This window comes from Trichoderma breve, chromosome 5, assembly GCF_028502605.1.
Source record: "Trichoderma breve strain T069 chromosome 5, whole genome shotgun sequence".
Classification (NCBI taxonomy): Eukaryota; Fungi; Ascomycota; class Sordariomycetes; order Hypocreales; family Hypocreaceae; genus Trichoderma; species Trichoderma breve.
The window spans coordinates 625,873-651,670 of record NC_079236.1 but is presented as its reverse complement, the minus strand read 5'-3'; the positions used below and the strand labels follow the sequence as shown (position 1 = coordinate 651,670).

Below are 25,798 nucleotides of genomic sequence, written 5' to 3'. Positions count from 1 at the left end.
GCTGTATTAGGGGGTGCGAGAAACCAAAGGAGGGGAGCTGGGCAGAGCAAGGCAGAAGTTGTAGAGGTTTGAGTTTCTGAGCAAACCAGCTGGTTCTAGATCTGGGAAGTTCCCGATAAGTCAGGCTCACGTGTTGGCAGAATCTTCAGCACCTTCCCTCGCCGTTCTGTTGTTGGCATCAAGGCAAGCACTACCCCACAGCACCGAGATGCGCCTGCCGGAGCCACGGCAGAGCTGGTGTGGGGCTGTTGCTAGTCGGCAGGTGCGGTGCATGTGTTTGCCTTTTAGTCTATGGCGGGGCGCAAGGCCTGGCCTGTCACAAGTTAATACTTGCACATGTAAACATCACCAGCTTCAGCCAAAAGTTCTCCAAACCACAGTCCGCCTCAATCGGCACATGCAAAAGCAGCGACGCTCGTCGATCGTGGCTGACAGACTGTAGAGCTTAAGGCGAAGGACACGAATAGCTTTCCACCCTCGAGCACACACTCAAACTTGCTTTGGCACTCGCACTCGCACGCGGGCTCGTACCAGCCCTCCGCGAGACAATACGAGACCACAAAACACCACGGCATCTTCCCCACATTCTCCAGTCAGAGACCTCTCCACGAATCGGGCTTGGGCTCATCCTATTTCCCCTTCCCTCCTCCCAACTCCTCCCGAAATCTCGGCATCGTGAACTCCGGGCTCCAATGGCTACCAGAACGGGTTCGACCGGCGCGGCCACCTATGCCGACTGCGTTGACTCGCTGCGCAACTCTCTCAAATTCCTCGAGGCCTCCGTGGAGACGATTGACCGTGGCGTATCTGACTTCCCTCGCCTCGTGAACGTCCTCAAGACAGTCCGAGTATGTGCTCCTCCCTGTTGCTCAGCTGCATTTAAAAATACGTTGTGCATTATCGTTGACCTGGCCACCCCCCCTTTCGTAGCATTACGAACTCATTCCCCAGCCCACACTCGCTGCTGCTGAGGCTTCCCTGCGCGACGAAATTGGGCCCTATATCGCCTTTCTCCTCAGTCGCGCCGACGCTCAAGTCGAACGCCAGGAACGCCGCATTGAGACGCTTAAAGCGAGAGCGGAGTTACAGCAAGGACGGCTAACGAGGCCTGACGAACCAGCACGCAGCGCATCAAGGCCTGCTTCTGCAAGGAGCCGGCAGCTCCGAGGCGAGGACAAGCTGAGAGCTCGGATTGTGCGCCAGCGTAAGGAAGCTCTACGTTATGGCATTGAGAGATTGGAGCTAGAAGTGCTCCAGAAAGAAAGAGAGCTAAGAAAGCGGTTGGAGAACCGATAATGAGGTGCAAGAGCAGGCAGCTCTGCGTGCTGTCATAATAGCCAAAGGTTGATCTACTCGTGTAGAGCGGTCAAAAGACAGCACGTCTCTTGGATAGGTGCACGGCTGGAGACACCCAAAGGCAGTGCCCTTGCGCCCTTGCCTTTCACCCTCCTCAACCACCACGACAACGCCGGCAGGATCGGCTTTCACGATGCCTTTGTCTCCGCGAAATCTTGCCCGCATACCGGTCTGACGAGCAATGTCCGCCCTCCGATTGCGCTTGAGCAAACCTGCCTCTTGCGCGCACGCGTAGAGGCCGCCATGTCTCGCCCTATCAGCTTTTAGCATTTACCTCCCTGGTTTGGGACGCAGAGGTCTGGACCCGCGCCCTGAGCTTCGTATCTCAGTAGCATGTTGTTATGGGCCATTATGTTACTACTATTAGCTTTACGAGTACGACTTTTGATGAACACATTTAATCACCACACCTCCTTCCTACATGCCTCGTGAGCTTCCGCATTTGGCAATTTCCTTTCTCCTTCTCTCCCTTGTGAAATTAGTTGTTTGAAGATGTTTAATTTTTTTTTTGAAGTTTTTTCTCTCTCGTCACGAAGCTTTACTAGCCTGGTTTCCCCAACAGTATCACTGAGAATTCCACTCCATCCCATTTCCTACAACCCATCGTATATGCTTACAATCCTACCCTTCGTAGCTGTTACCAACCACAAACAACCAAGTTCACAAGACACACAAGTGCACATTGCAACCAAAAGGTAGGTATCATTTCAAACTTTCATTCCAACATCACCCCATCGCAATTGCATGGGCAGACATTGACCCTACTTTTTCTACCAACAGCGCCAATTCCGTATCTGCCTTTCTTTCCTGCAAGCCCGGATTCTTTTCTTTCTTTTCTTTTTTTCTCGGAGCAATTCGCATACGTACACATTTGGCCCTCCCTCCTCCGTTCAGTCTCCCCGCCAAAGAAGAAATGGATAAAAAAAGAAAACAAAAGGACGAAAAAAACAATAGATCGTAGCCTAAAAAAAGGGAGAAAGAGAAAGAAAAAGCCGCCGCGCCTAGCTGCTTTCTTTTTTGATTCCACGTTTGGTAGAGGGGGATATATGTAGAAGTCATAAAAGATAAAATAAGAGTTTTTGCAGCAGCAGATGGTAGCGTAAGAAGGGGACGAAATAACAAAATGGACAGAAAAAAAAAACGTCTCGTACGTCGATGATAAGATGGACAAAAGAAGAGCAATAAAAAAAAGAATCAGCTTGGAAAACAACAGAGACAAAGAGCCAAAACAAGAGGAGGCGAGGCTGACACGTTTGCCCCCTCCGGTGTAGTAGGCGATTTCTCCATGAGTGGTCTCGTCCAAATATACTCCATCCAATATATATCCCTGGCCCGATTGCGCAAAAAATTCCCGGGAGTCGTGACTCTAAGGCGTGAACAAAAATAACCAACACAACGTCAAGTGAGATGAGAGAGAGAGAGCGCGGGAGAGTAAAAGGGAAGGGGGAAAAGGGTATATGTAAGAATGGTAGCCCGGACCCGTAGGTGCGTCACTACCTCCATCCAAAGGTTGTCCAATTCGAACATCCATGGAGGGCTCACTTTCCCGGATATGTACTCCCCGCTTGGATATTTTGTCATGGCTCATAACAGAATGAGATAGTTGCTGGGTGCGATACCAGTCTCTCCGGTTTCTTTTCGGGCCTGCCACCATCGTCCACTGACATCGGATACTTCTAGGATTTCGTGCTTTGCGAAGGAGATCTCGTTGGCGTCGTCGGGGTTGGCCTCGTAGCTGTAAATGGCCTTTGCTCGATAGGGATATTCGGTGGGTGGTACTACTTCAGCGTCAGGGCCCGTCACCTTGATCTGGGCCGGTCCAGCACCAAAGCCAGGAACGTTGGAGCCGCGTCCTCCACCGACTTGAGAGGCGCCGCCAACGGGAGAAGGATTTTCGAAGCCATTGAGCTGGGCAGATGTGTACATTTGCGGAGGCTGGACAGAATTGGACGTCTCGGGACGGCCCATGCCTCCGCCATAGTTGCTCATGGTTTGTCGCTGCATGGTGGCCGATTCCTTGGTCAGGGCGAAGGAGTCCAGGAAAGCACGGGGAGTAGCAGAAGGTGTTGATCCAAAGTACAGAGTCCACACAAGCTGTGGGCGCATTACATGTTAGCATCCGCCAGTGTGAAAAAGAATGTCATCCGAAGAAAGAAAAACAATCAGCGTGGATTGCGACAACGTACCACAACCATGGACAGAAGGATAAAGCCAGCAGCCGCAGCCTCTCTGGCTCCGTTCTTTGAGTATACCAACGAGTTGACGGACGAGGTTACCAGCACCATGCCTCCAGCAGTGTATCCCGTAATCGCCACATGATAAGTTTGAATCGTGTCGCTGCCGACAACATAGAAAATGCCGATGATCAGGAAGAGGCTGTATATACTTGCCCACCAAGCGAACTTGGGGAATGGGTCGTCGGAAGTCTCTTGAATCTGGCCGATGACGCATCCGACAATGGTGATAAGCCACGCAAGCTAGACAAGCCGTTAGCTCTGACGCTTACCATTTCGATTCAACGCGGCGGCGAGAAAAGGGGGGGAAGGGCTACGGGACGGAACGCACAAAAGCAATAGACGTGGTGGCGAGCGCAAACGGGTCTCCCAAAATGTTGCCAGACTGGAAGCCTCGTCGTCTGTAGATGTTGGAGTGATCCATTTTGAGTATTGACGGCGAAGTAACCGAGTACGGGGGCATAAGAGAGTTAGCCAGCTTGTCGGTCGGGGGGTCGAGCGGCCGAATGCGACAGTCGACGGCGTAATTGGATGCGCTTTAGGGAAAGAGTGTCGTTGAGGGTCGAGGCGATTGTCGATCAGGCGGGAGAAGAACAGACTGGACGTGTTTATTTTTTGGGGGTGTTTGTGTAATGCGCGTAGCTGGTGTCCGGCACAGCCGACAGGAGAACGAGTGAAGAGAGAAAAAGAAAAAAAGAAAGGAAAAGCGACGGCGTCAGACGTGGATTCGCGAGTGTCGCCGAGTCGTCAAGAGAGGATTGAAAGAAAGAAAAAAATGGCGGATGTCGGTGCAAGATGGAGAAATGGCACGGATTGAAGGGGGGAGAAAAGGAAAACGGCTGCGGTGGAGTTGGTGCGACGGGGTTTGGCACCAAAAAGACAGTGGACGACCAGGTGGAGGATGTTTGGCAGCACAGGCGTCAACGGTGGGTGCAGATCCGCCGGGACAGAATTCCTAGGGACGGCGCTTGCGACGATGGAGACAGTTGAGGTACTCGTAAGGTGAGGAGATCAGATGCAAAGGAGACGAGACGACGTGGCGATGCAAGAAACACGAACAGGGCTGGGCTAGCTGCGAACCCGTAGAGTTTGCAGGTTTCGAAGGAAAAAAGGGAGAGACGACTGGAGCGAGGATTGCAGTACCAGCCGGCACGACAATTGGAGTTAGTACTCAACAATGCAGCCACTGCAGAGAGTGAGTTTGGCCCTGTAAGGTACCAGACAGTGCCTGTTCCTGTGCCTGTACCTGTGCCCTGTGCGCTGAGGCTCGCTCTGGGTCAGCAATCAGTGGAGGTCGGGTACTGTACTTGCATTGATAGCTGGCATGCATGTGCGAGTACTCGTACCTGTAAGATGCGGGAGGAGTCGGTGGCCCCTAGCGCTTCCAATTCGCAGCCGGGATGTGGCCGGGCCTGGCGATTGGTGCAGTGCAGGGTTTACAGTAGTGCCAGTAATATACGGAGTACGTGGACATTGAGTGCTTTGCAGGATGCGGTTGATGGTGTCGTATCGAGTGGCTCGGCTGTGCGAAATGAAAGGTTCAAGCATGCAGGCCGGCTGAACTGAGCAATGGGATTGATGGACTTGGACTGGAAGGCGGAGGCTGAGCACGGCGCTGCAGGTGTTATTTGGTGTTAGGTACGTACGAGTACAAGCCGGACCTGGTACATTGAGCACTTGTACTTGGCTTTTTCACTGCGACAAAGCTGATCCATGGATCCAATTGATCCAATCATGAATATTGAATGCACATCAATTAATGCTGCACAAAGACAATAGGGAAATCAGCCCTTCTTGCTAATCTCAAGGACATTCTTACATCCAATCTTTTACCACTCATCTCATCTCATCTCATCTCACAGGTACCCTCCTGATTGCCCGCCACGGGATTAAATTCGGGACAGGAATGATAGTGACTGCGGCCTTGCCCAGGAATGCACTCCACGATGCTTCAAAGTGACGATTCATTTTTCACTGCTCTGCGCCTGTCGTCATTCGCTTCCCCGCCACAATTCGGTTCCGCCGCCCTTGCATGTCACGCAGCGAAAACGCCGGGAAAAGAAGAAACCGTGACAATCATTGGGCTTGAGAGGTTCGCGCATGTCTTCTGCAAAAGGTGTGTACGAATACATCAAACTCTTTTTGCAAAAGTGCCAAGCATCAATACCAATGACAAGTACCCAATTGGAGCGCTGTTACGAGTAATCATGGAGCGGTGTCAGCGAGCCTCTTCCGCTCTTCCGGCAGTGATTATTTTCTCTTTTCTTTTTTCCTTCTTGCGTTTCTCTTCCCGTGCCTTCTCACCAATCGGGCGCTGACCATGGCGACGGTCTGAGATTCGGCGGCGTGTCTCGCGCCAGCACTAACAACGCTCACGATAGGTGGCGACCCTGGCCTTGGAAAATGCAGGGGAATCATGCGCTCCTCCACAACGAGTTTCAAGCTTCGACTGCCCCCACTTAACATGGGTCTTGCAGCCGTTGATGGCCTGCGAGGTCAATGCCTTGTTGGAGGGAATTGACATCTACGGCTACGGTTACATACGGAATGGTAAGTGTATCTACAGCAGAGGCTACCTGTGCTTTGAATTCGAGCCTCAGCTACACCAGTAAACGCCTTTACACAGATCATGTATGCTTGTAAACCGGCAACCTGCTTGACGGCACCCAGTTGACTGGCGCGCCTCTCTTGCGGCTCTGGCGCCGCTCCACTTGTCTTTCGATTTTGATGCGCGCGGAGAATGTCGTGCAGCTGCATCTCTTTCCTCAGTTGGACATGTTCCAGTGCTGTCACGGAACTGCACTACGGAGCAGATCTGCATGAGGCTGCCGTCTTGTCCGGCTTGTGTTCCGGTTTGCAGGTGCTTGGCCTGGAGCAGCGCGAGCATTAGATGCAGGTCGATCCGTGGCTCCAGGTTTCGGCAAGCCGTAGCTCACTATCTCGACTGTATCGCATACTGATGCCAGAAGAGCCCATTCTTACCTACTAGATACTTAGATGTTGAAACAAGCAGACGAAAGTTTGTTGATGCTGTTGCTTTAGTGTCCAATTATAGATAAAGAGTACACCAAGTGCAAGGACCGCCGCGTACCAGTACGAGTACAGGTACAGTCATACACAGGCACCAAGGATCTGGGTACGAGTAGAGCCTTGTAGTCGCAGTATCTAGATGGGTAGTCTCGCAGATTAGCAGCCAAGGGCATCCTTGACGATCAAACTATTGACGGTCTGTATACGAGTACGTCGATTGTAGAGCCTGTTTGGTAGCTGGAATACAGCAGTACTCTCTGCTCAGCAGTGATGCTGCTTTCTGGGTTGAATTGATACTAGAATGAAAAGACTAAAATCCACAACTAAACACGTGAAAGGGACGGCAGCAAAAAGAGAAAAAAAAAAAAAAAAAAAGAAAAAAATTACTTTCAACTTCCAAACTCTCCTCCATCCACAGGGCTACAAAAATGGCTCTAAAAACCTGTGACATTGAAATTAAAACTCGCCAGTCCCCATCAAACCCCTGACTAGGCCCGGTTTTGATCCATTTGGCGGCCTCTTTTAGCCTGGCACCAGCCCAGCGGGACCCGAGGGTACGTACCGCGCTGCCGGTTCATTGGCTGCTGTCCGGCCATTGGCTGCTGTCCGGCACGTGTAGGTGGGGGGTTTCCAGAAAGTGTTCCTTTTGACAATGGCATTGCCGGGAGTTGAATCTGCTCGAAAACCAAGACGCCACGGAGGGCCGGCAGTGACAACTTTTTTGCTGGGCTGAATGGCCGGTTTTGGGTCTTGTGATTGACTACCTTAGCCTGTGATAACTGTTACATGAAGTCTGAATATGAGGGTGTTCTCACGCGACCTTGGAATTGGGCACGGGTGGAAAGTTTGATCCGGCTGCAAGTTGCCGTTCTGTGAAGCATACTTCATAGGGTTCACTCATACGGGATGGAGATGGAAATGGGGATGGACGTGGCGCCATCGGTGTCATTTTTTGATCTATCGGAGTTGCTGAAACGCGGGGACCAAGGATCCGGAGGTTGAAGCGTCACGAGTTTGAACTGGTCAGAACATTTACTCTCCATGACGACGACTGCTAGCATACAATCGGAGTGCTTCCATTGGTCCATCTGCTCGTTCAAGATAGTTCTTGTAAGCGGGAAATTTATATTCTTTGACTTGTATAATCTAGCCGAAATCTCCTCATTATCGGCTTCAAGATTCCTTGAAACCGGGGAGAACGGTAGCCTCTAGTCTAACATGGGGTATCTGTCTCTCATAATGCGTTTCTTTTCATTTCCAGCGCCATAGCTCATCTTGTCACAGTGTGTCTAGGTCGGTTTGATCATCTCCTCAGCAAACACACAACTGCATCACCTGGCCGCTCAACGGCCGGGAATAGTGTCTTCCGCCCACGTCTGGCACCATGGCTGGGCTAATTCGAAACTTGGCTCGGGGATCAGTGACGCTCCTCGTCGTCATGCCACTGAATATCTTCATGGAACAAAATTTCGCTGTCAAAAGCAAACTGTAGTTGGATGGCCAGTCTCAGCCCCCCCCCCCCCTCACTTAGAGGATGGTGGCTCGGATGTCCAGAGTTGAATAGCATGCACTCCTCTGACATACTCGGCTCATTCTTCTTGCTTCTCCTCTTCAATGATTCGCTCTCTTCTTCTCACCTCACGCTCCACCCTCTGGATCTTGCCCTCGGTGTGCGCCAATACCTGAGAATTCACCACTGCGCCGTTTTCATACCACGATCGTACAAGCGCCTCGCTCCTACTTCGAAGAGCAGAAATCTCGGCAGCTTGTGCAATCTGCGTAGCTTCAATTGCCTTCATGCGCTGCGTGAGCGAGATCAAGCTCGCACTGGCAGAGGACTCGGGAATAGGGATGTCCTTTACGGCGGTGAGGGCGGAGAGCGTAGCGGGGAACGACGACGCGGCGGAGAGGACGATGGATTGGACGGCCTCTGAGTCGAGCTGGGAGGGAGGTTGAGATGGAGGAGGAGCGTGGAAGAGATCTGGGTTTGACTTGTCTAAGCACACCAACGGAGTCAGAAAACGTTCCATTCAAGAGAGGGGTGTTTCGTTGGAGTGGACTGTACTGACAGATCTTGAGAAGCTCCGCATAGACGCGGATCTGAGAAATCATTCTACTGAATCGCCGTTCCAAGCCGTCCATCTTCGCAAGGGCCGCATCATGCTGAGTCTGGCTTGAAAAGGGCGAGGCGGTGGTGCCGTAGAGGAGATGCTCGATTCGAAGGAGGCGCGATTCGAGCAGAGAGATGGTCGCGAGGGTCGTTTTGTCGAGGGGATCGTCCATTTCCACTGACATTTTGCGTATTGACAGGCAGCGGCCTGTGAGCTCGAGGCGACAAATGAGGGTGTTTGCTCTGTGGTTTGCGCGATGCGGTTGAGTGAAGAATGGGAAGCTGGTTGCACTATGACGCTTTGGAGTAGCTGTCGGAGTGAAGCTCCATCTGCGTTGGTGGGCTAGCGCAGTGTGCTGTGATTCGCTGGATTTTTGAGCGCACCTGCTGCAAGCTCTTGAATGTTAGTGGCGGTATCAATGACACGCACATCTACTGCACCATCAGCTATTCACAGGTAATTAATATGTAAATGAGGCTGCCACAGTATTAATTAGGATTATTGTAAGAGTACAGAAGTCCTCAAGCTACGAATCAGTCTCTACCTACGCTGTGAATGCTTCTAGGTAACATTCTAGACATATCGCCAAGCCGCAGTTGTATTACAGCACGGACACGTGCCTCTTAGACGCCCTGTTTCTACCGAGAGACCGCCACATCAAATTGGAGGGCTAATGTGTGCAAAGTGCTTCATTGAAACAAATACTACGACGTAGAGAGTATGGATCGCCGCGAAGAAGCCTGTCTGCAAAACATCCATCAGGCACCGCTGCTCTATCCGTCCCATCAATGCGTTGCGTCCCGAATCGGTGGCTTTGAACCAACCAACCACAAGGCTAGCACTGAGTACAGTTGCATCCGTGCCTGGACTGGTCCTTTAGCGGGAACCTCCCTGCTTGTAACACAAGGCACAGCATGGGCAAGGTCGTCAATACGAGGCCATGGAGCAATGACAACGAAAATGAAATACAAATACTGTATATATTTGACTTTCACTGTATCTACCCTTCTGTTGTTTTCGGTGGCAGATGCATCGGAAAGAATACGGAGTGGCGCAATCGCGATAAGATGTGGCCATGTGCCCCATGCCTCGTGATTGGTTGCGGATGCCGGCCGTTTGGGTCCGGAGACGCCCCCCCGCTGTGAAATGCAGTCACTGTCGGAGACGCCAGGCCAGCGCAGCGCTTTCTGTAGGGCGCTGGCTAGTAAGAAACCCCCCCGGCCAGGGCAATTTGGCAGCGGTCATCACAATCTTCAACCTCACCTCATCTGGCAGCCAGCCGCCGCTCGTTCGCCATCATCCCTCCGACGCTCGCTATTACCGCAGACACGCATCGTCACCCTTCAGATCGCCTCTATCGAGTGTCGCACGACGGCTACCCTCTGCGATACCCGGAGATTGGCACCGACAACTGGTCACTCGACCAACTTCCGGCTGAGTACCAGCAGGAGGGTTGCGACACTAGGACCGTTGGGCGGCGCGTCTGCCCGCTGAGCAAGCCGTATTGGGACCGGCTATGACGAACTACCAATCCATCTCAGATAGGGTAGCCTCTCCTGGGGGCTCCAGCAGCATGTCAAGGTGAGTCGAGGCGAGTCTGAGGACTTTGACTGTTCGCATTGGAGTGACCGACCGACCGACCGACCGATCGACTGACTTCTCTCTTCCGGTTTATAGATCACGACGCCGAGCCGGTAAAGACGGCCATGGCGGGCAGGCCTCTATGTTTAGTAGCATCGTCAACCTGCTGAATACAAGTTCGCGACCCCTACCTTCGATTTCTACACCGTCGAAACGCTACTAACCTGGTTACGCAGTTGTTGGAGCCGGCACGCTTGCCATGCCTTCAGTTTTATCGCACATGGGAATTATGCTAGGAACTCTTCTTATCCTCTGGTCTGGATGCACCTCTGCGTTTGGTCTCTACCTCCAGTCCCGATGCGCACGTTATCTCGACCGCGGAACGTCGTCCTTTTTCGCCCTGTCCCAGATGACATACCCAAATGCGTCCGTCATCTTTGACGCGGCTATCGCTATTAAATGCTTCGGCGTTGGAGTGTCATACATGATCATCATTGGCGACCTTATGCCTGGAGTTGCCTTGGGCTTCAACGGCAACGCGGACAAGATTCCCTATCTGGTAGACCGGCATTTTTGGATCACTGCTTTTATGCTCCTGGTTATTCCTCTGAGCTTTTTGAAGCGACTCGACTCACTCAAGTATACTAGCATCGTTGCTTTGGTATCTATCGGGTATCTCATCATCCTCGTCATCTATCACTTCTCTGTCGACCCCCATGCCGACCCAAGCAACATTCGAGTCATCCAATGGGCTGGAGCTGTCGAGACCCTTAGCGCACTGCCGGTGGTTGTTTTCGCTTACACTTGCCACCAGAACGTACGTTCTCATTCTCATTCTCGGCTGCTGTTCATGCCGCTTACTCTTCTTAGATGTTCTCCATTATCAACGAAATCAAGGACAACTCCCCACCCAGCATTGTGCGAGTTGTTGGATCCAGCATTGGGTCTGCAGCATCTATCTATGTCTTGGTGGCCATTACTGGGTACATCACTTTTGGTAATGCTATCGTTGGAAACATTGTGTCCATGTGTAAGAAACCCCTGGGATTATAAAAATATAATGAACGCTCCGTACTAACCTGGTGCCCTTTAGACCCCACCGGAGTCGCCTCTACAATTGGCAAGGCGGCCATCGTTGTGCTCGTCCTATTTTCTATTCCTCTACAGGTCCATCCTTGTCGTGCTTCTCTTGATGCCGTCTTCAATTGGCGACCCAACAGGGGCAACTCAAGCGGCGGCCGTGCTGGTTCCCCCTTGCTGAACTCAGCACCGGCTCAACGTGGAGACCACGGCAGCACTGCGCCAATGTCTGATCTCAGATTTGCCCTCCTTACTACGATCATTCTCACTCTAGCTTACATCACCGCTCTCTCAGTCAGCAGCCTTGACCGTGTTCTTGCCTTCGTTGGGAGCACGGGATCTACATCCATTAGCTTTATTCTACCTGGCCTGTTCTATTACAAAATCAGCGATCCCGAAAGCATCCACCATCAGCGCCTGGCCAAAGAGGACGACGACATGGATGGCTCTGACGATTCTGATGTCGAGGATACTGGGGCGCTTGCCCAGAGCACCCACAGCATTCGCAGTGCAGCCAGCGTCGCCAGCGGTCGAAGCGGAAATGGATTGCGGTGGCGTCGAAAATGGCGATGGGATTTGGAGCATGTCGACAACGGTCTTTTACGAAAGATGGCTCTAGCCCTAGCGATATACGGAATGGTCGTGATGGTGGTCTGCTTGGTCATGAACATTTTCTTCATTACGGCCGCCCACTGAACATCAATTGACGGATTGTTGTCTTTTTTCCGAAACACCAACAGAAAGAGTGCCATTCAGTCTTTCTTTGAAGAGGCGTTTTTTTGATCTTACAAATCATACCACAGAACTTGTTGATATGCCTGGAGTTTAGACAACGGCGATTTATGGCGTTGATTTCTTATTTTTTTTCTTTTCTTTTTGGAAACGTGGGTGTACTGATGACGAGAGATGCCGTTTGAAGAATAGCCCTGCAGCGAGTTGTATAGCCACAATTTTGTGAGGCACGGAATTCATGATACCACAGCGCTATACATCTCTGCGGGGTGTGGAAATATCCCGTGGCATGAATCACTAAAGAGAGGGAGGGAGGGAGGGAGGGAGATGGATATCCTTAGAATGATATGATTACTACTAGTAGCGTGGTATATAAACAAAATTACAACAGCCAGCATCTATGATGACTTTTTGGAAGGTCGATCGGCCATGGGGGTGATGCATGAGGTGCGTCTTAATTGGTGACCAACTGGTGGTTGAACGTCTTATAGCACCGTTCATGGCTAGTCCACGCCTGATGAAAGGCATTGAGATGTTGTATGAGACCCTGTGACTCGTTTCATCTTATTGACGTTAGTTGTCGGAACTGTTGTATTGTTGAATGTGCCGTGTCAAGGTTAAAACGGCCTTGCAGAGCTGCCCGTATCTGATATGCTGATGATGCGGTTGTCACCAGCTTGACGATGTCGCTGGGAGGAGGCTTGAGGGGTTGAGCTTGAAAGCGAATATGTTGTTTATCATGACTCTTGCGAGGTTGATCTATCCGACCGAGTGGATTAACTTCACGTTGTTTGTGTTGTCGTTGTGACGTTGTCGACTCAGCCGTGCTCATAACCTATTGTATGAAAATCACTTCTCAGGCAAATTCCTTCATATCCTGCATGAAGTAGGCGCACATGCCACTCTCCCATGTTCAAGTAAGATGAGATTTGAGCCACCTTCATATAATTGAAACGAGCTTTATGTGGTATTCGCCCCTCTATATCAAAACCATACTAACGCCGTTGAAATGCCCAAAACACATATCATACAATCATCTGCACCCCAATTTTCACATTTTCCTTTGGCCCTCACAAATCTTTTATCGAATCCTCACATCGCCCGCGTTGACGCTGCCCTTGGACTCGTCTGCCTTTGGAGCAAAGTTCCGCTTTGGCAAGATGCCAACCATGGACAGCAGTCGCCATGCCGTGTCGGTGGGTTGAGCGCCGACACCAATCCAGTACCGTGCGCGCTGGGAGTCAAGCTTGATGTCCTTGTGCAGCTTGCCAGAGTTGTCGTAAGGATCGGGCTTTGGGATAGGGTCGTATGTGCCAATGACTTCGAGAGGACGAGAGTTGCGCGCAGTGCTAAAGAGTTTAAGAAAGGAGTGTCAGTCAATTGCGGACATGAACTGATGCACGCAAGGTGGGGGGTTTTTCCAATTCAATTGGCTGCGTACGCACCGAGCATGAGCTACAACGATGTTGTAGAAGGGAGAGTTTCGGCGCCCAAATCGGGCGAGACGGATTTTAACGACCATGGCGTATGGCGAGGTTGGAGGTTCGGCGTAAATGGAGGAGAGCGAAGTCTGATAAAATGCGATTGGCTTCGAAAGATTGGTCGGTAGTGGTGTTTTGGACTTGACTAGAATATTTTGGACCGGAGCCGCAGTTTCGCCGTCCCTGCCAATCAGAGCCAGTGGATCAGGACCTAGGACCGCTGACATCACGCTGGTGTTATAAACGGCAGTCGCTAATCTCCAACGACATCATGACATCCTGGAAGCCTCCATCGCAGGTTTTTGTCCTTGTTCGCATCCTCAATTGACTTCTGGTTCAAACTCTACACTTTGGAGAACATCTCGACATTCTCTTCTGCACAACTCACAATGGCTATCAAGGTACTCTCGCACTCCGTCTTGTGGCTGAATCTTACAGCGCTAACCTTGTTGTGCAGACTCTCGGCGCAAAGGCTGCAGCGGCTCTGGACCAGGAGCTTATGAGCACTGGCGCCTTTTCCATTGACCAACTCATGGAGCTTGCCGGACTGGCAGTGTCACAAGCAGGTCAGCACACTCACCTGGTGGGAGGCTACAGAATTTGACTGCCCGATACTAAAGAGGCCGTCGCTAGTCTATCGTGTCCAGCCCTTGGAGAAAGGCCCAAGAATCCTTGTGGCCTGTGGGCCTGGAAATAATGGTAATTCCCATGCCTATATCCTGTTCTTCCAGACTGCAAGCATCTGACCCGCAATCCCTAGGCGGCGATGGCCTGGTTGCCGCACGGCATCTATTCTACTATGGTTACAGGCCAACAATCTTTTACCCCAAGAGAAGCAAGAATGAACTTTATCAGGTGAGTCGACATTCTCAGTTTTTCTCAGCAACGGCCACACTTGTAAACCGGTGAATATGCGACGACAAGCGATTTTCGGCATTTATTTTTCTCATCAACTTGTGCTTCTGGGCATCTTCTTTGGGCTCACAAGAAAGAGACATTGCTGGAGAATGCTTTCTTTTTGATATTCGAAATGTGTCGTCCATCAAAAATTGTCGATGGTTCACTTGTCCTCCACCCTGATTCATCTCTCTCTGTCCTCCCTCTCTCTGAAAATTTCAACTCCTAGAGTTCCTTCTCTGAATGTCTGGAGGATTTCTTTTTTAACCATGGCTCGTAGCGACTGGCCAAACAACTCGAAGATCTCGATGTTCCGTTCGTTGATGATTTCCCAACCGCCATGAAATCGACAGACCACATAGTAGATGCGATATTTGGTTTGTGCCTCGTACCTCGCTCATCCAAACAAGTTCCTCGATGGCTGACACTTGCTCTAGGATTTAGCTTTTCAGGCGAAGTTCGGGAGCCATTTCCGGATGTAATCAAATCTCTCCAGGAGACCAAAATACCCGTCACCTCAGTGGATGCACCGTCGTCGTGGGATATCGAAAACGGCCCTCCTAAGACGGGATTAGGTAGCTCTTTTATGCCCACGGCTCTTGTTAGCCTTACGGCCCCTAAACCATTGGTCAATCATTTTACTGGCCGGCATTTTGTTGGCGGACGGTACGTACCTCCTGCTTCATGCGTGAGCCATCTTCGTCAAAGCCGGACAACTGACGAGAAGTGTGACAGATTCGTGTCTCCATCTATTGCCAAAAAGTATAACTTCGACGTCCCTCCCTACCAAGGTATTGACCAAGTTGTCGAGATAGGACCGTCCGAGCAGAAGCTCTGATTTCATCCAGGGGTTAGTCAAATTCCAAAGCGTTCCGCGTGTGCCGTCCTTGTCGTGGCTTTCTGTATCTTGTTTTGTGTCGGCTGCACCTGGCAGTCTCTCCCTGTTTGTAATTGTGGTTGGTAGTCGTTACATTACTTGACAGCCGCCTCTTAGGCTGTTTGGACAGACGGGACTCGGACATGCGCCTTCACGCATTTCATCGTATATGATCGTTACCCCCTGAGGGCAGTCGCTTGAAGGCGGCCGGGAATCCGGACAAAGAGCAACAAAGATGAGATATTCTTTCCCGCAAACTGGGCATTCAGCCATATGCGCCGTGCACATTTATCTGGAGTAGAATAGCCCGTCAAGCACTCTTGACGACGGATATCCAGTGGTGGTCAGGGGTAGGGCGACGACGTCCTTGTGATGACAACATGAGAGAGACGATCCTGGATCTTTGCTTCTGAAAGTGCCCGACGAAAGTTGCAAGATGTATTACCGCGAATACAGCTCGAAGCTGGACCTGCTATCGAGCAAACAGCCTCCCCAAGAAGGTGGCTGGACCTGAAGTATTAAGGAAGATCAACAACACAAGATGTGGCTTCAGGCAGGAGGGAGGCTCCTATCCGAATGGAGACAGCTACCAACCGTTGCCACTGCCCGGTTCCTAGCCACAGCGGACTGGGGGGGAGTGGACAGGCGGGTTTATAGCGGCCTACTTTCGGTGGCTGCTTCAGGGATTTACTGCCAGATGGCACACAATTGGCCTGTGTGAGACAGGCAATTGTAACAGCGAAGGAGAGCCATTTTGACAGATAAAATCGCGTGCACCACCGCATTTCTTTGTACTGGCTTGAGCAATGTGTGATCCGATGCGAATTGGGCACAGCAACAGAAAGCTCCGGAGCAAATGCTCCAGCTGAACGTGATAGGCTGAGGCAGCAGGCCGCGCTTACAAAACCGAGGCGAGCCCCAAGGACGGTCCGCTTTTTCTAGAATTACCTTCAGGAACTTTTCGTCCATCTCACCTGTGTTTACTGAAGTCTGCGGGAAAGGCCCAGCTCGGGGGCCCGCTGCTTGGCTTGCCTGAAATCTGCTGCCCACACGGACGGGTTGAACTTGGCGTAGGAGGTCCCGTGGCTGAAATTCGCCTTGGACCCTGCAGTCCCAGGGCCTGCCTTGTAGATCAAGGTTTCGGCTTTGCCTCCTATTGATACTATTGGCTTTTTTTTCTGTCACCCATGGCGTTTACCCGCAGCTAGTATCGGGACAGGACTTGAAGGGGTGTGAATGAGGCGCCCAGATGGCCCAGGCGCCCTCCTGGTTGTGATTGGGTCTCGGGGGGCTCTCCGAGGAACGTACAGGCTTTGCAAGACCCGTTGGGGATCGGAGATGTAGCTACCAAGCTACCCTGTGTCCTTTGACATCGGGAGACCGACCCAGACAAGCTCCACACGGCATCTGGAATTCCAGGGCGCCACAGGGTGGCGTTGTAGAGTTATATCACCGTAACTGGTACACTGCCGCGGGCCGCTTGGGGGCCATTTGAAAAGCTGCCAGCTTTTGAACCGACCTTGATCTCGTGGCTAAGGCAAAAAGGCGCCGAGGCTTTCAGTTTCTGATTGTTTCACCGACCAGCACTTTTGATGACCGGTGAAGTAGTTTGTCTCATTGGACGTGACGGCATACTATCGCCATTATTACCACGGTTGGTGGCTGACGAATCAACTTCTACTAAGTACCTGCTGCTGAGGCGTTCCCTGACCTAACTCTCCATTTCGAGGATGATCTCTCTCTTAAAATGGGGGCTATAACAAGTTTAATTGGTCTATATACAAGACGATCATCTACATGGTGTTTGGCAGGATGAGATGGTAGGCACAAAGCTAGTCTGTTGACAGGTTCACATGCTTCAGCCACAGCAGCGGGGAAGTACAACTACTCGTATTTACTGTGACAGCGGCTCGGACGGATGATAAGCAGTGGGAAGAATCCTATGAGACAAACTGATCTCACTTCCGCAGTTCTTATCCCAACAGGTACAACAGAATCATGTGCCAATATTGCTTGGCTGATGCCACCCATGAGGCGAGATGACGCCAGCAAGACGCTGAAAACAGCAATTCTAGGTTCTGGGCGGCGAATTTCCCCTGGTTCTATCAATGTGTACACGGAGCGTTGGGCACAAGCCGGCCACGTGTGGCGGCGAGGCGGAAAGCACATCCTCCACTATTCTGTTCAGGGACTTCAGTAACAGCGGAGTCTCGGCGTGCCTGTTCCCAATTCCGTGCAATGGGGTCAGCGACGCTATTGTTCCGGTTCTTCGGTACGGCATACGACTTACATGTTAGCTCAATTTATTACGGCTCGTTACGAATGATCTTAGCCACCTTGAACGTGCGAATGCCGCCATGACCCTAGCAATGGTCTCAACAAAGGGCGTTGCGTTGAATGGAGCCTCTCAGAGCCAATCAGACAAGCCGGTCAAGGATAGTCCAAGCTCTCGGCCCTTTCACTGTGGTCTGGAGCTGCTCGAATTGGCAAACCACGCGCCAAATTGATTGCGGAACAGATCTACGGGCGATTTTGATCCAATCTTCTACGTTCATCATCTCGCGCCTCACAATCTCAACGGCCTTTGAGATTTGCCATCCAATATTCTTCGCCTAAGCTACGGCACTTGTTCCCGCCCAGCCAATGAGATGCTATCACGAGCCACTCGATTTCCCCAAGGGCAGCCTCGCGTGGTGATCGACAGTGGCGGCTGTGGCTGATGTGTTCAACTTGCCACCATCCGGGGGGGCTATCGAAGACATTTTACACACTGTCGCCACAGCTGTCGTCGTTTGTCGCCTTGATTCTGTCACGCCACCGCTGAGCGGCTTGCGTTGGACTGACGACAACCCGCCAAATCAGGATCGACAATTCCGCCTCGGTAACAGTCCAAATAAGCTTCGTCTTATTGCTAGCAGGTTTGCGGAAGACAAAATTTTCTGCTCGTTCTACATACCAATTTAAGAGAGCGGAGACTTTTTGGTGTTGGCGGTGAATGGCTCAACATCGAAGCTCTAGGCGCCGGAGGTAATGCTCCTGTTGCAAGCTTGGCCGCAAATGGGAAAACTTTTATGCCGGGCTGTTTTTTCCGGGTTGTAAATGGGGCCGTGCGATTACCTAAGATGAGGCAGAGCAGCGGCGGCTTCAAGTTTGAATTTACAAAGCACATGGATTGTGCTCGGAGTACGCCGTGGTATGTAGGATGGTCGGTGGCTGAGGCCGTCCAGCTTCAGATGTTTATATATGGCTTTCCCGGCAGATGTCACAAGCTCAATCGACTTTTGGAAAGTGTGTTTCAGGCTATTCTTGAAATTTATACTCGACGTATAAGTCTGGCTAAGAGCGTTTGCTATTTCGTATATTGTTATCATAACATGGGCATATATGGAATAATGGATGGTGAATAGGAATTTATTTGTACGGGATAAATAACGGACACCGTCCATACGAAATAACGCTATTCATTGGCCCTGCACTTTCGTTCCCTCTTGGCCATGGAACGCCGGCCCGGTCACCGCCACCGGTGTTCTTGCCGAAAGGACGTTACAATTGGATATCCTGTAAACTTTGCTATCTCTTCCCTTACCGAGGAGGAATTAATTCATATGAAATCAAGAAGGTTAGACTGGCCAGTCGATGTGGAGATGGTTGAGGCGAGAGTGACACGCGGACTCGGGGACAGACGTACCCGAAGACAACCAAGTGAGACGTACAGCCATTCAACTACAGAGATTTCATTATCGAAAGTCTGACATATCTTTTGGTTTGCTGCCTTTTTTCTATACCTGGATCGCTCATGCCCCACTGGCCATTCAAGACGCCGCCTCCCCTAGCTGTTGATAGGCAGACTGGTGTTGTTTTCACATGCCACATACCGGACCTCATCTCCGCCTTTAGCCTGTTGACACCGTAGGGACATTGGTGCGAGTAACACCACGCAGGGAGCATGCTTCTATGCTTGTTGCTGGCTATCCAATGAGGTTGCGTATATCCGCATGGTGAATGAGTCGCAGTTCAGGGGGGCTTGGCTTAGTCCTGTAAAAGAGGCCATCCGGAAAGGCGATTCGCGCATGGACGCATGCTCATTGATGCCTAAACGTGAGCAGATGACTCTTTTTCGTACTTTTCCCTTGCTTTGGAGGATTGAAAATTTTGCTCAGGGGGTGGAGATGGGTGATGGGCGATGTAGGAGTGAGCTACGGTCCGAGGATCCCACATCTTTGAGCCAACATGATATATTCTACTGTACAGAGGATTTTAGAGCATTCTTTTGCAAAAAGGTTTATATGAGCCAGAAGAAAACCAGAGACGCTTCATAACTAAGAAATATTCGTCTGTATCTAGAGGACGAGGCTGGTAACTCGAACTCTGGTCGCTGGAAGTAATACAACTTCATTGTAGTTGTGGCGGTGAATCTGAACTACTCGGGATGCAGATTATCAACCGCTATGCGCCGCTGTGGATAGCATAGGAGTAGAATCCCTGGCTTCTCGATTATAAATCGGGAATGAAGCGGACGCTAGATATGTATGTTGCCCAACAGCTCGCCCATATGGAGGCTGTGAATGGCTTGAGCGTCGAAACTTCACCCTCGTTGTACATCTATGTGGATCATTTTTGTAATGGGAACTTTGTATTCCTTACAGCGGAAATGTGGAAGATGGAGCATAAGATACTACTTCATATATCGGGGGCGGGAAATATGATCCAAGTTCGCCGATGCTGTTGGAGTCTTGTACTCCAGCGACGGGCGTTCTCATCACCCCGATGAGAGGGGCTCTGGCCTATCAATGGAGAGATTTGGACGGCAGATACTCTCGGGTTTACGGGAAGTTTGAAGGGTAATCATTTGTAAGTGATGATTGCGAATAGTGCGGTGCTCGGGGTCGAAAAATGCCAACGTGTCTTATTTCCTTCCCCGCGCTACGCGGAGGTGAAAATTGAGACAACGGTTGAGGTTACACTCCCACGCCTTGTAGCTTTCTCCCCTTTGCTCTTGTTTCCTTAAGTGTTGATATAAAAATTTACTGGAATCCTGTTTGATCTCTTGTGACAAGAGTTCATTAATGGCGCTTGCGAAAATACTGTTTGCTCTGAAGCCAAGGGGTAAAACCTACATGTAGTCAATGGCAGCGAGCTTGCGGCTGTGGTTGGGCACATAGATGGTGTGGCACCCCTGTCCGATTGATCATCGAAAAATTATGTATTACAAAAAAATTGAGATAAATTTCGTATCGTGAGAGGCACTTTGTATTAGATACACATGTCTCAGCCCAACACAGGCCAATCTCCTTATTAGTCCCTAATGGCTGTCTTGAGACCTCTCACTACCATGCGAGGCAGAAATTCCGTCATGGTAGGCAAATGTGATGATTCCACGCGAGAAGATCGATTTGGTGATATGGCATAATTGTTTAAAGGGGATTTTAATATTCTCGTGAACTTGTGCAAACAGTGCCCCCACGCGCCGGGCGAGGGTGTGGGCACGGGACTTTGGGATTTCGCTATGATGGAATAGCCAATAAAAAGACACTGATCTTGAGAATTCGTTAATGAGGCAGACTGGATTCTTTCATATTCTAATCTTTCTCATTGACCCTACATAGGAATGCCAATATTGATACGCCTTGTAAAAGAGACCGCTTGCCGGAAGCGCGATGGATACGCCGATATGTGGATACCGATACACCGGGTCCGGCTCGGAGGCGGCCCCGCTGAAGATGGATTGTGACGCCGGCAGAGGTAAAACGCCCATTAATAGCATATGTAATAAGATGTTGGGTATTCCATTGGATCAAAGTGAGAGGAATCAATGGGCAGACTGTTGAAAAGAGGAGAAACCCTGTATTGCACTGCAGTCAGATAATTGGACGCACTATCCTGCGCGCACTCGGCTGTACTTAACGGCAGCAATGCAGAGCTCCAGTTGGCAACTATCTGTGCCGTCCCTGAATTGTTCTTGGGTATGCTGTGTATGTTCAGTCTCATAGATGACGGATATCTTCGCTTTGCCATCTTTACAATATAACACATGGGCTCTTAAGAAACATGCGCCGCTTACCCGGGAGGATAGAGTGAATTGGCGCCGCGCGCAATATCCCTTTCTCCAAATCTCTCCATTGGCAATGGTAAAAGTTTTGTATTTAACTAGGTAGCTTGAGGCAGAAACTGCATGTCTATTTTCCGTGGATCGGTATATAGAGAGGTTGTGGTGATGACTATGAAGAGAGTCAAAATGAGCATTTGCGAAAGATGGGTATCAGATTGACGTCTTGTTGCTAATAATATTCCTAGTGGAAGTGCGGGATAGTAATGTATGCGGGGTCTACGGGGCAAGTAATTTACTAATTTTATGCTTTTATTGGAATTTTTCTTCAATGACGTCTTTTTGGAGGGTCTATCTTGTAGTAAGTCTAACGATGGTATGTAAATCACGAATCACTAGACCAAGTCCTCTCCATTTCTCATATCATCAACTAGTATACAGTTCTCACCTAAATATGTCCCGTATCCAACAGAGACATAAGCGTGCTAGAGCGCATTGAAGTGATTCCGGTGGCATCACGATCAGTAATGCATATATACTCAACCTCTCATCTATACCAGTGCTACCAAGCTGATTCCATATATATATATTTGGAGGCTCATCATGTATATATAAAGTTAGGCATCGCTGGTCCACCCAGAGAGATGTATAAAGACGGAGTTACCATGTAAACTACTCGTACTGTAGTGCAGTTCGTCAAACTGCTGACGCGGAAAAGGCTGGGATCGCTGATTGTCTATCTACATTTGCGAAGGAGGGACGGTCACTGCAAGAATGGCGAGAATTTGAGCGTGTTTGGCGTCCGCTTTCCTCCCGCTTACGTTTCTAGTTATTCTTGAATGCTATCATATCATTTTCTGTCTGCTAAAATAGCCCCTGCGGCTACTATCTGCAAGCTCTGGTGATCCCACGTTGTCAAAAAGACGCGATCAAAAAAGCTCCTTCGGTGTGAAGACATATCTAGTATTCGACACCTCGTGATGGCAGCAATCTCGCGGGTACAAGAAATGTGCTGTACAATTGGCTCTCACGTAACTTTAACGCCATCCAGCACGTCTATTACACTACTCGACTCTCGCACAACATGGTCGACCGTCAGAAACCACAGGGATAGGATCATTTAAGGCCAAGCAGGAGGCGGAATGACTTTAATCTTCTCCTAGTGTCTCCATGGGGTGGTTGGCGATGAAAGTCATTCATTCATGATACTGTTCTAATTGCAAATTACCGTCCTGGTTCAGTTTAATGTGATTTTGGTTGCCCCGGCTCAAGAGGTTTAGTCGACTTAACGACTTCATCAACTTACTTATGTGAAGCATATAGTGATCAACTTTTCACTTGGCATGGAGTAGCATGAGCCTTGAAAGATGAATCGAATATTGAGCGGAATTTTATTGTGAGTTTGCATAACGCCGAGTTGTGAAGGAGTTTTCATGTTACTAAGACGATCCACAGCTATGCTATCCCCGTTAGATGGATCCTTCATTAAGAACCAACCAAGGTCTAGTATCAGTTCACAGCCGCATCTACCGCCGTGTAATCTGTGCTTTTGGCAACCTCCTCCCATTCTTCGCAAATCTTGATCGTCTCTTCGCATTTTGTTTTGACCCTTTCCCAGCCGTCCGACCCCAAGGGTACTCGCAGAGGGATCTGCTTCCCAGCAGCCATTCCAGTGCCCTTGACGAGCTCAATCATTCGCGTCACGGCTTTGTCGGCATCACCAGGTTCTTTCCCAACGAGCGAGGCTTCAAACTGCCGAACGCCAGCATTGAATTGAGCATAGTCGGGGTTGCGGGCCTCGACATGACTGATGTTGGAAAACACCTTGGTGGGGAAGTACCCAGGATCGACCATGAGAACCTTGACGCCAGGGGAGAAGATGGCCAATTCTTTGGCGAGACATTCGACAGCTCCTGAATTTGGCTAGAATTAGTATGCATGGCCCATGAATGTAAGCGAATTGCCTAAATCGTGTATTTTCGATTGGAACATGGGTGGCCATTGGGACACGGCCGGCAGAGAAACGATATGGGTCATTACCGGATCCGTGATTCACCGTGCTCGTTTCAATAAGTGAGGTAGGATGGGTGTTCAAGGAGACCATATTGATCTTCCCACCTTCCAGTTCTCCTTGTAAAGGCAGGCAATCGAGAATGGACACATACCTGATAGAGCAAACTTGGCTGCACAATAGCTGCCAGCACTGGGATCGGCATGCCACGCCGCTTGAGAGCCTACATATAGAAGCGTACCCTTGTTCTTTGCCCTGAAACGAGGGAGGATAGCACGGGTGATGTTGAGTGGACCATGGAAATTCACTTTAAAAGAAGAGTCCATGTCTTCTTGCCTGGCCATGCCCCAGGATGTTTAGGGCTGATTAGTATAATACTACATTGCAGAAACGTGTTACGGAGATAGGTTAGGAGGGTGTTAATGCGAAGATGGAATGTGTGATGTCAAAGGGCAATTACAAGTATGCATATCGCTAATGAGCAAAGTCAATAAAGGGTGTACTGATAGATATCTACTTACGTTAGCTCCTCAATCGCTCCGCTGACGATGAAGCCAGCATTATTGACCACAACGTCGATGCCCCCTGGATAAATCTTCCAAGCTTCGCCGATTTTGGTCTGGATTTCGGCGGCAGGCGCCGTGACATCCAGATCGAGAATCACTGCTCCAGTGTCTTTGAGATGGGAAAGCTTCGTATCGGCATTGCGACCTGTGGCTATAACATTATCGCCGGCGGCGCGGAGCTGGCGTACTAGGATTTCGCCGAACCCGCTAGAGCAGCCGGTGATGAACCACGTTAAAGCAGTCATCATTTACACCGATATAATTTGTCTTTATTTGGTAGTTTCTCCAGGAAGAAGGTGAATGCAATTGGCAGCGTAGTATGATCTACACGTATGCGTGTAAGCACGGACTGGGCGTGGCAGCCCTGGAGGGTGTCTGAATGTTGTTAGTGAGATAGGCGAAGCCCGGTTGACCGATCATGGGGTGGGATTCCTTTGCTAGCTTTTAGGGTTTCTTTTCTCCCTTTATTCTCTCTTTTGGCAATACACTGCAGTTACAGCGTCGGCGTACGATTTGTCTTCTATCCCTGTGGTGTTGTAGTAGTATTGATGAGATTCCGGCAGAGTGGAGAAGGACCTTGAAGAGCTGCGGTGGGGGAGGATTTATGTGCCAAGAAAGGTTGACAACAGAAGAGAGGGGCCTCAATTCAGCACATCAAGTCTAAATAAATTTCTGAAAGTTGAAACTGGTAAGTCGCTTATAAATAATTCTGTTGGTAATCGAAGAAGGATCGAAAATGGCGGGGAAAAAGAGGAGAATTGAGGCATCATGTTGGTCTAGATTAGAGCCAACAACTGTTAACTGATATTGTTACAACCTGTATTGCTACAATCTGTACTGCTACAACTGTTGGCTGTCTCATGGAGGATACGACCATTTTGGAGCAATAAAATCGGTTCCATACCCGTTATGCAAAGGGACTCTGTCCCTACGTCTTTTCTTTTCACTATGTTACATGTACTGTCGATGTGCACACTCCGAAACTGCGCGGGACGTCCAGGGCAAACGACACTAGGGGATGCAAGATGCTGCTCCGGCTTGCCTATTCGGACTACGCACATGCCTTAGCTTAGGATGCATGCCCTTGGGAACGGCCCATATAATTCCTTCGAACTACAGGGCATGTGGTTGGAGACCGCCGCCTCCACTCACGCAATTATACAAATTTTCAGGGTTCACATGTCAGTGAGGGTATAGCATACAAGTAATCGCGCTTTCACCACTGACATGATTTACTGTCTTTCAGCCTGTTATAACTTCTGGGATGGGATAAACGATAGCATGTGAGGCCGGAGACCTGAGAATCATCTACTGAGAAGGCAATAGAGGACATAGTACTGTGAATGAACTCGGCTTCAGCTCCCACTGGAGCGGTTCTGATATCCGCTCTTGTGCATGATGTTTACATCAAACGATCAAGTCGCAAATGCAGACTATAAAACTCGCAGGATTTGGCTCCAGTTTTCCCTCCATTACAGCATCACTTGCGGAATTGATGCGGAAAGCTTAGTGTCTACAGTGAAACGTAAATTGGTGCAATTTGACGTAAAAAAAAGTTCGCAGATCATGGTTCCCAATAACTGCACCCCATGCGGACCATTTTGCAGTGGATTGAATCTCTCTCTTGCATGATAAATATGCCTGGAACGAGGTGAAATGTGCACTTTGTGAGTATATACATGCCTAGACGAAATATACTTATGATAGCAGAGCGATGTTAGTATGTAGAAACATGTATGCTAGGCAGTGGTTGGCTCATTATGAGCTGTTGGAAGGCAACCAGTATCATCCGAATC

At 50.0% G+C, this 25,798-nt stretch overlaps 7 protein-coding genes across 7 annotated transcripts; 3 read left to right on the top strand and 4 right to left on the bottom strand.

The window, feature by feature from the left end:
* Nucleotides 1–692: 692 nt before the first annotated feature.
* Nucleotides 693–1,623, top strand: T069G_07902 (spc19 domain-containing protein; the record flags this gene model as incomplete). The annotated part of the gene is made up of 3 exons (XM_056175112.1): nucleotides 693–848; nucleotides 931–1,204; nucleotides 1,394–1,623. 3 exons carry the CDS (start codon nucleotides 693–695, stop codon nucleotides 1,621–1,623), a joined length of 660 nt encoding a protein of 219 aa, XP_056026061.1.
* Nucleotides 1,624–2,940: 1,317 nt separating this feature from the next.
* T069G_07901 (SH3 domain-containing protein) lies at nucleotides 2,941–4,014 on the bottom strand (the record flags this gene model as incomplete). The annotated part of the gene is made up of 3 exons (XM_056175111.1): nucleotides 2,941–3,450; nucleotides 3,543–3,833; nucleotides 3,922–4,014. The coding sequence occupies 3 exons, from the start codon at nucleotides 4,012–4,014 to the stop codon at nucleotides 2,941–2,943; spliced, it is 894 nt and encodes a 297-aa protein (XP_056026060.1).
* Nucleotides 4,015–8,209: 4,195 nt separating this feature from the next.
* T069G_07900 (dynactin subunit p22 domain-containing protein) lies at nucleotides 8,210–8,915 on the bottom strand (the record flags this gene model as incomplete). The annotated part of the gene is made up of 2 exons (XM_056175110.1): nucleotides 8,210–8,616; nucleotides 8,690–8,915. 2 exons carry the CDS (start codon nucleotides 8,913–8,915, stop codon nucleotides 8,210–8,212), a joined length of 633 nt encoding a protein of 210 aa, XP_056026059.1.
* A 962-nt stretch (nucleotides 8,916–9,877) lies between these two features.
* On the top strand, nucleotides 9,878–12,088 carry T069G_07899 (transmembrane amino acid transporter protein domain-containing protein; the record flags this gene model as incomplete). The annotated part of the gene is made up of 7 exons (XM_056175109.1): nucleotides 9,878–9,935; nucleotides 10,007–10,183; nucleotides 10,273–10,312; nucleotides 10,409–10,488; nucleotides 10,549–11,129; nucleotides 11,183–11,342; nucleotides 11,406–12,088. 7 exons carry the CDS (start codon nucleotides 9,878–9,880, stop codon nucleotides 12,086–12,088), a joined length of 1,779 nt encoding a protein of 592 aa, XP_056026058.1.
* Nucleotides 12,089–13,205: 1,117 nt separating this feature from the next.
* T069G_07898 (ribosomal protein s16 domain-containing protein) lies at nucleotides 13,206–13,832 on the bottom strand (the record flags this gene model as incomplete). Its single annotated transcript, XM_056175108.1, has 2 exons — nucleotides 13,206–13,473; nucleotides 13,570–13,832. 2 exons carry the CDS (start codon nucleotides 13,830–13,832, stop codon nucleotides 13,206–13,208), a joined length of 531 nt encoding a protein of 176 aa, XP_056026057.1.
* A 162-nt stretch (nucleotides 13,833–13,994) lies between these two features.
* On the top strand, nucleotides 13,995–15,340 carry T069G_07897 (uncharacterized protein; the record flags this gene model as incomplete). Its single annotated transcript, XM_056175107.1, has 7 exons — nucleotides 13,995–14,006; nucleotides 14,063–14,171; nucleotides 14,239–14,304; nucleotides 14,366–14,460; nucleotides 14,783–14,879; nucleotides 14,940–15,168; nucleotides 15,238–15,340. 7 exons carry the CDS (start codon nucleotides 13,995–13,997, stop codon nucleotides 15,338–15,340), a joined length of 711 nt encoding a protein of 236 aa, XP_056026056.1.
* Nucleotides 15,341–22,934: 7,594 nt separating this feature from the next.
* On the bottom strand, nucleotides 22,935–24,247 carry T069G_07896 (short chain dehydrogenase domain-containing protein; the record flags this gene model as incomplete). The annotated part of the gene is made up of 3 exons (XM_056175106.1): nucleotides 22,935–23,338; nucleotides 23,591–23,772; nucleotides 23,958–24,247. 3 exons carry the CDS (start codon nucleotides 24,245–24,247, stop codon nucleotides 22,935–22,937), a joined length of 876 nt encoding a protein of 291 aa, XP_056026055.1.
* Nucleotides 24,248–25,798: the final 1,551 nt, after the last annotated feature.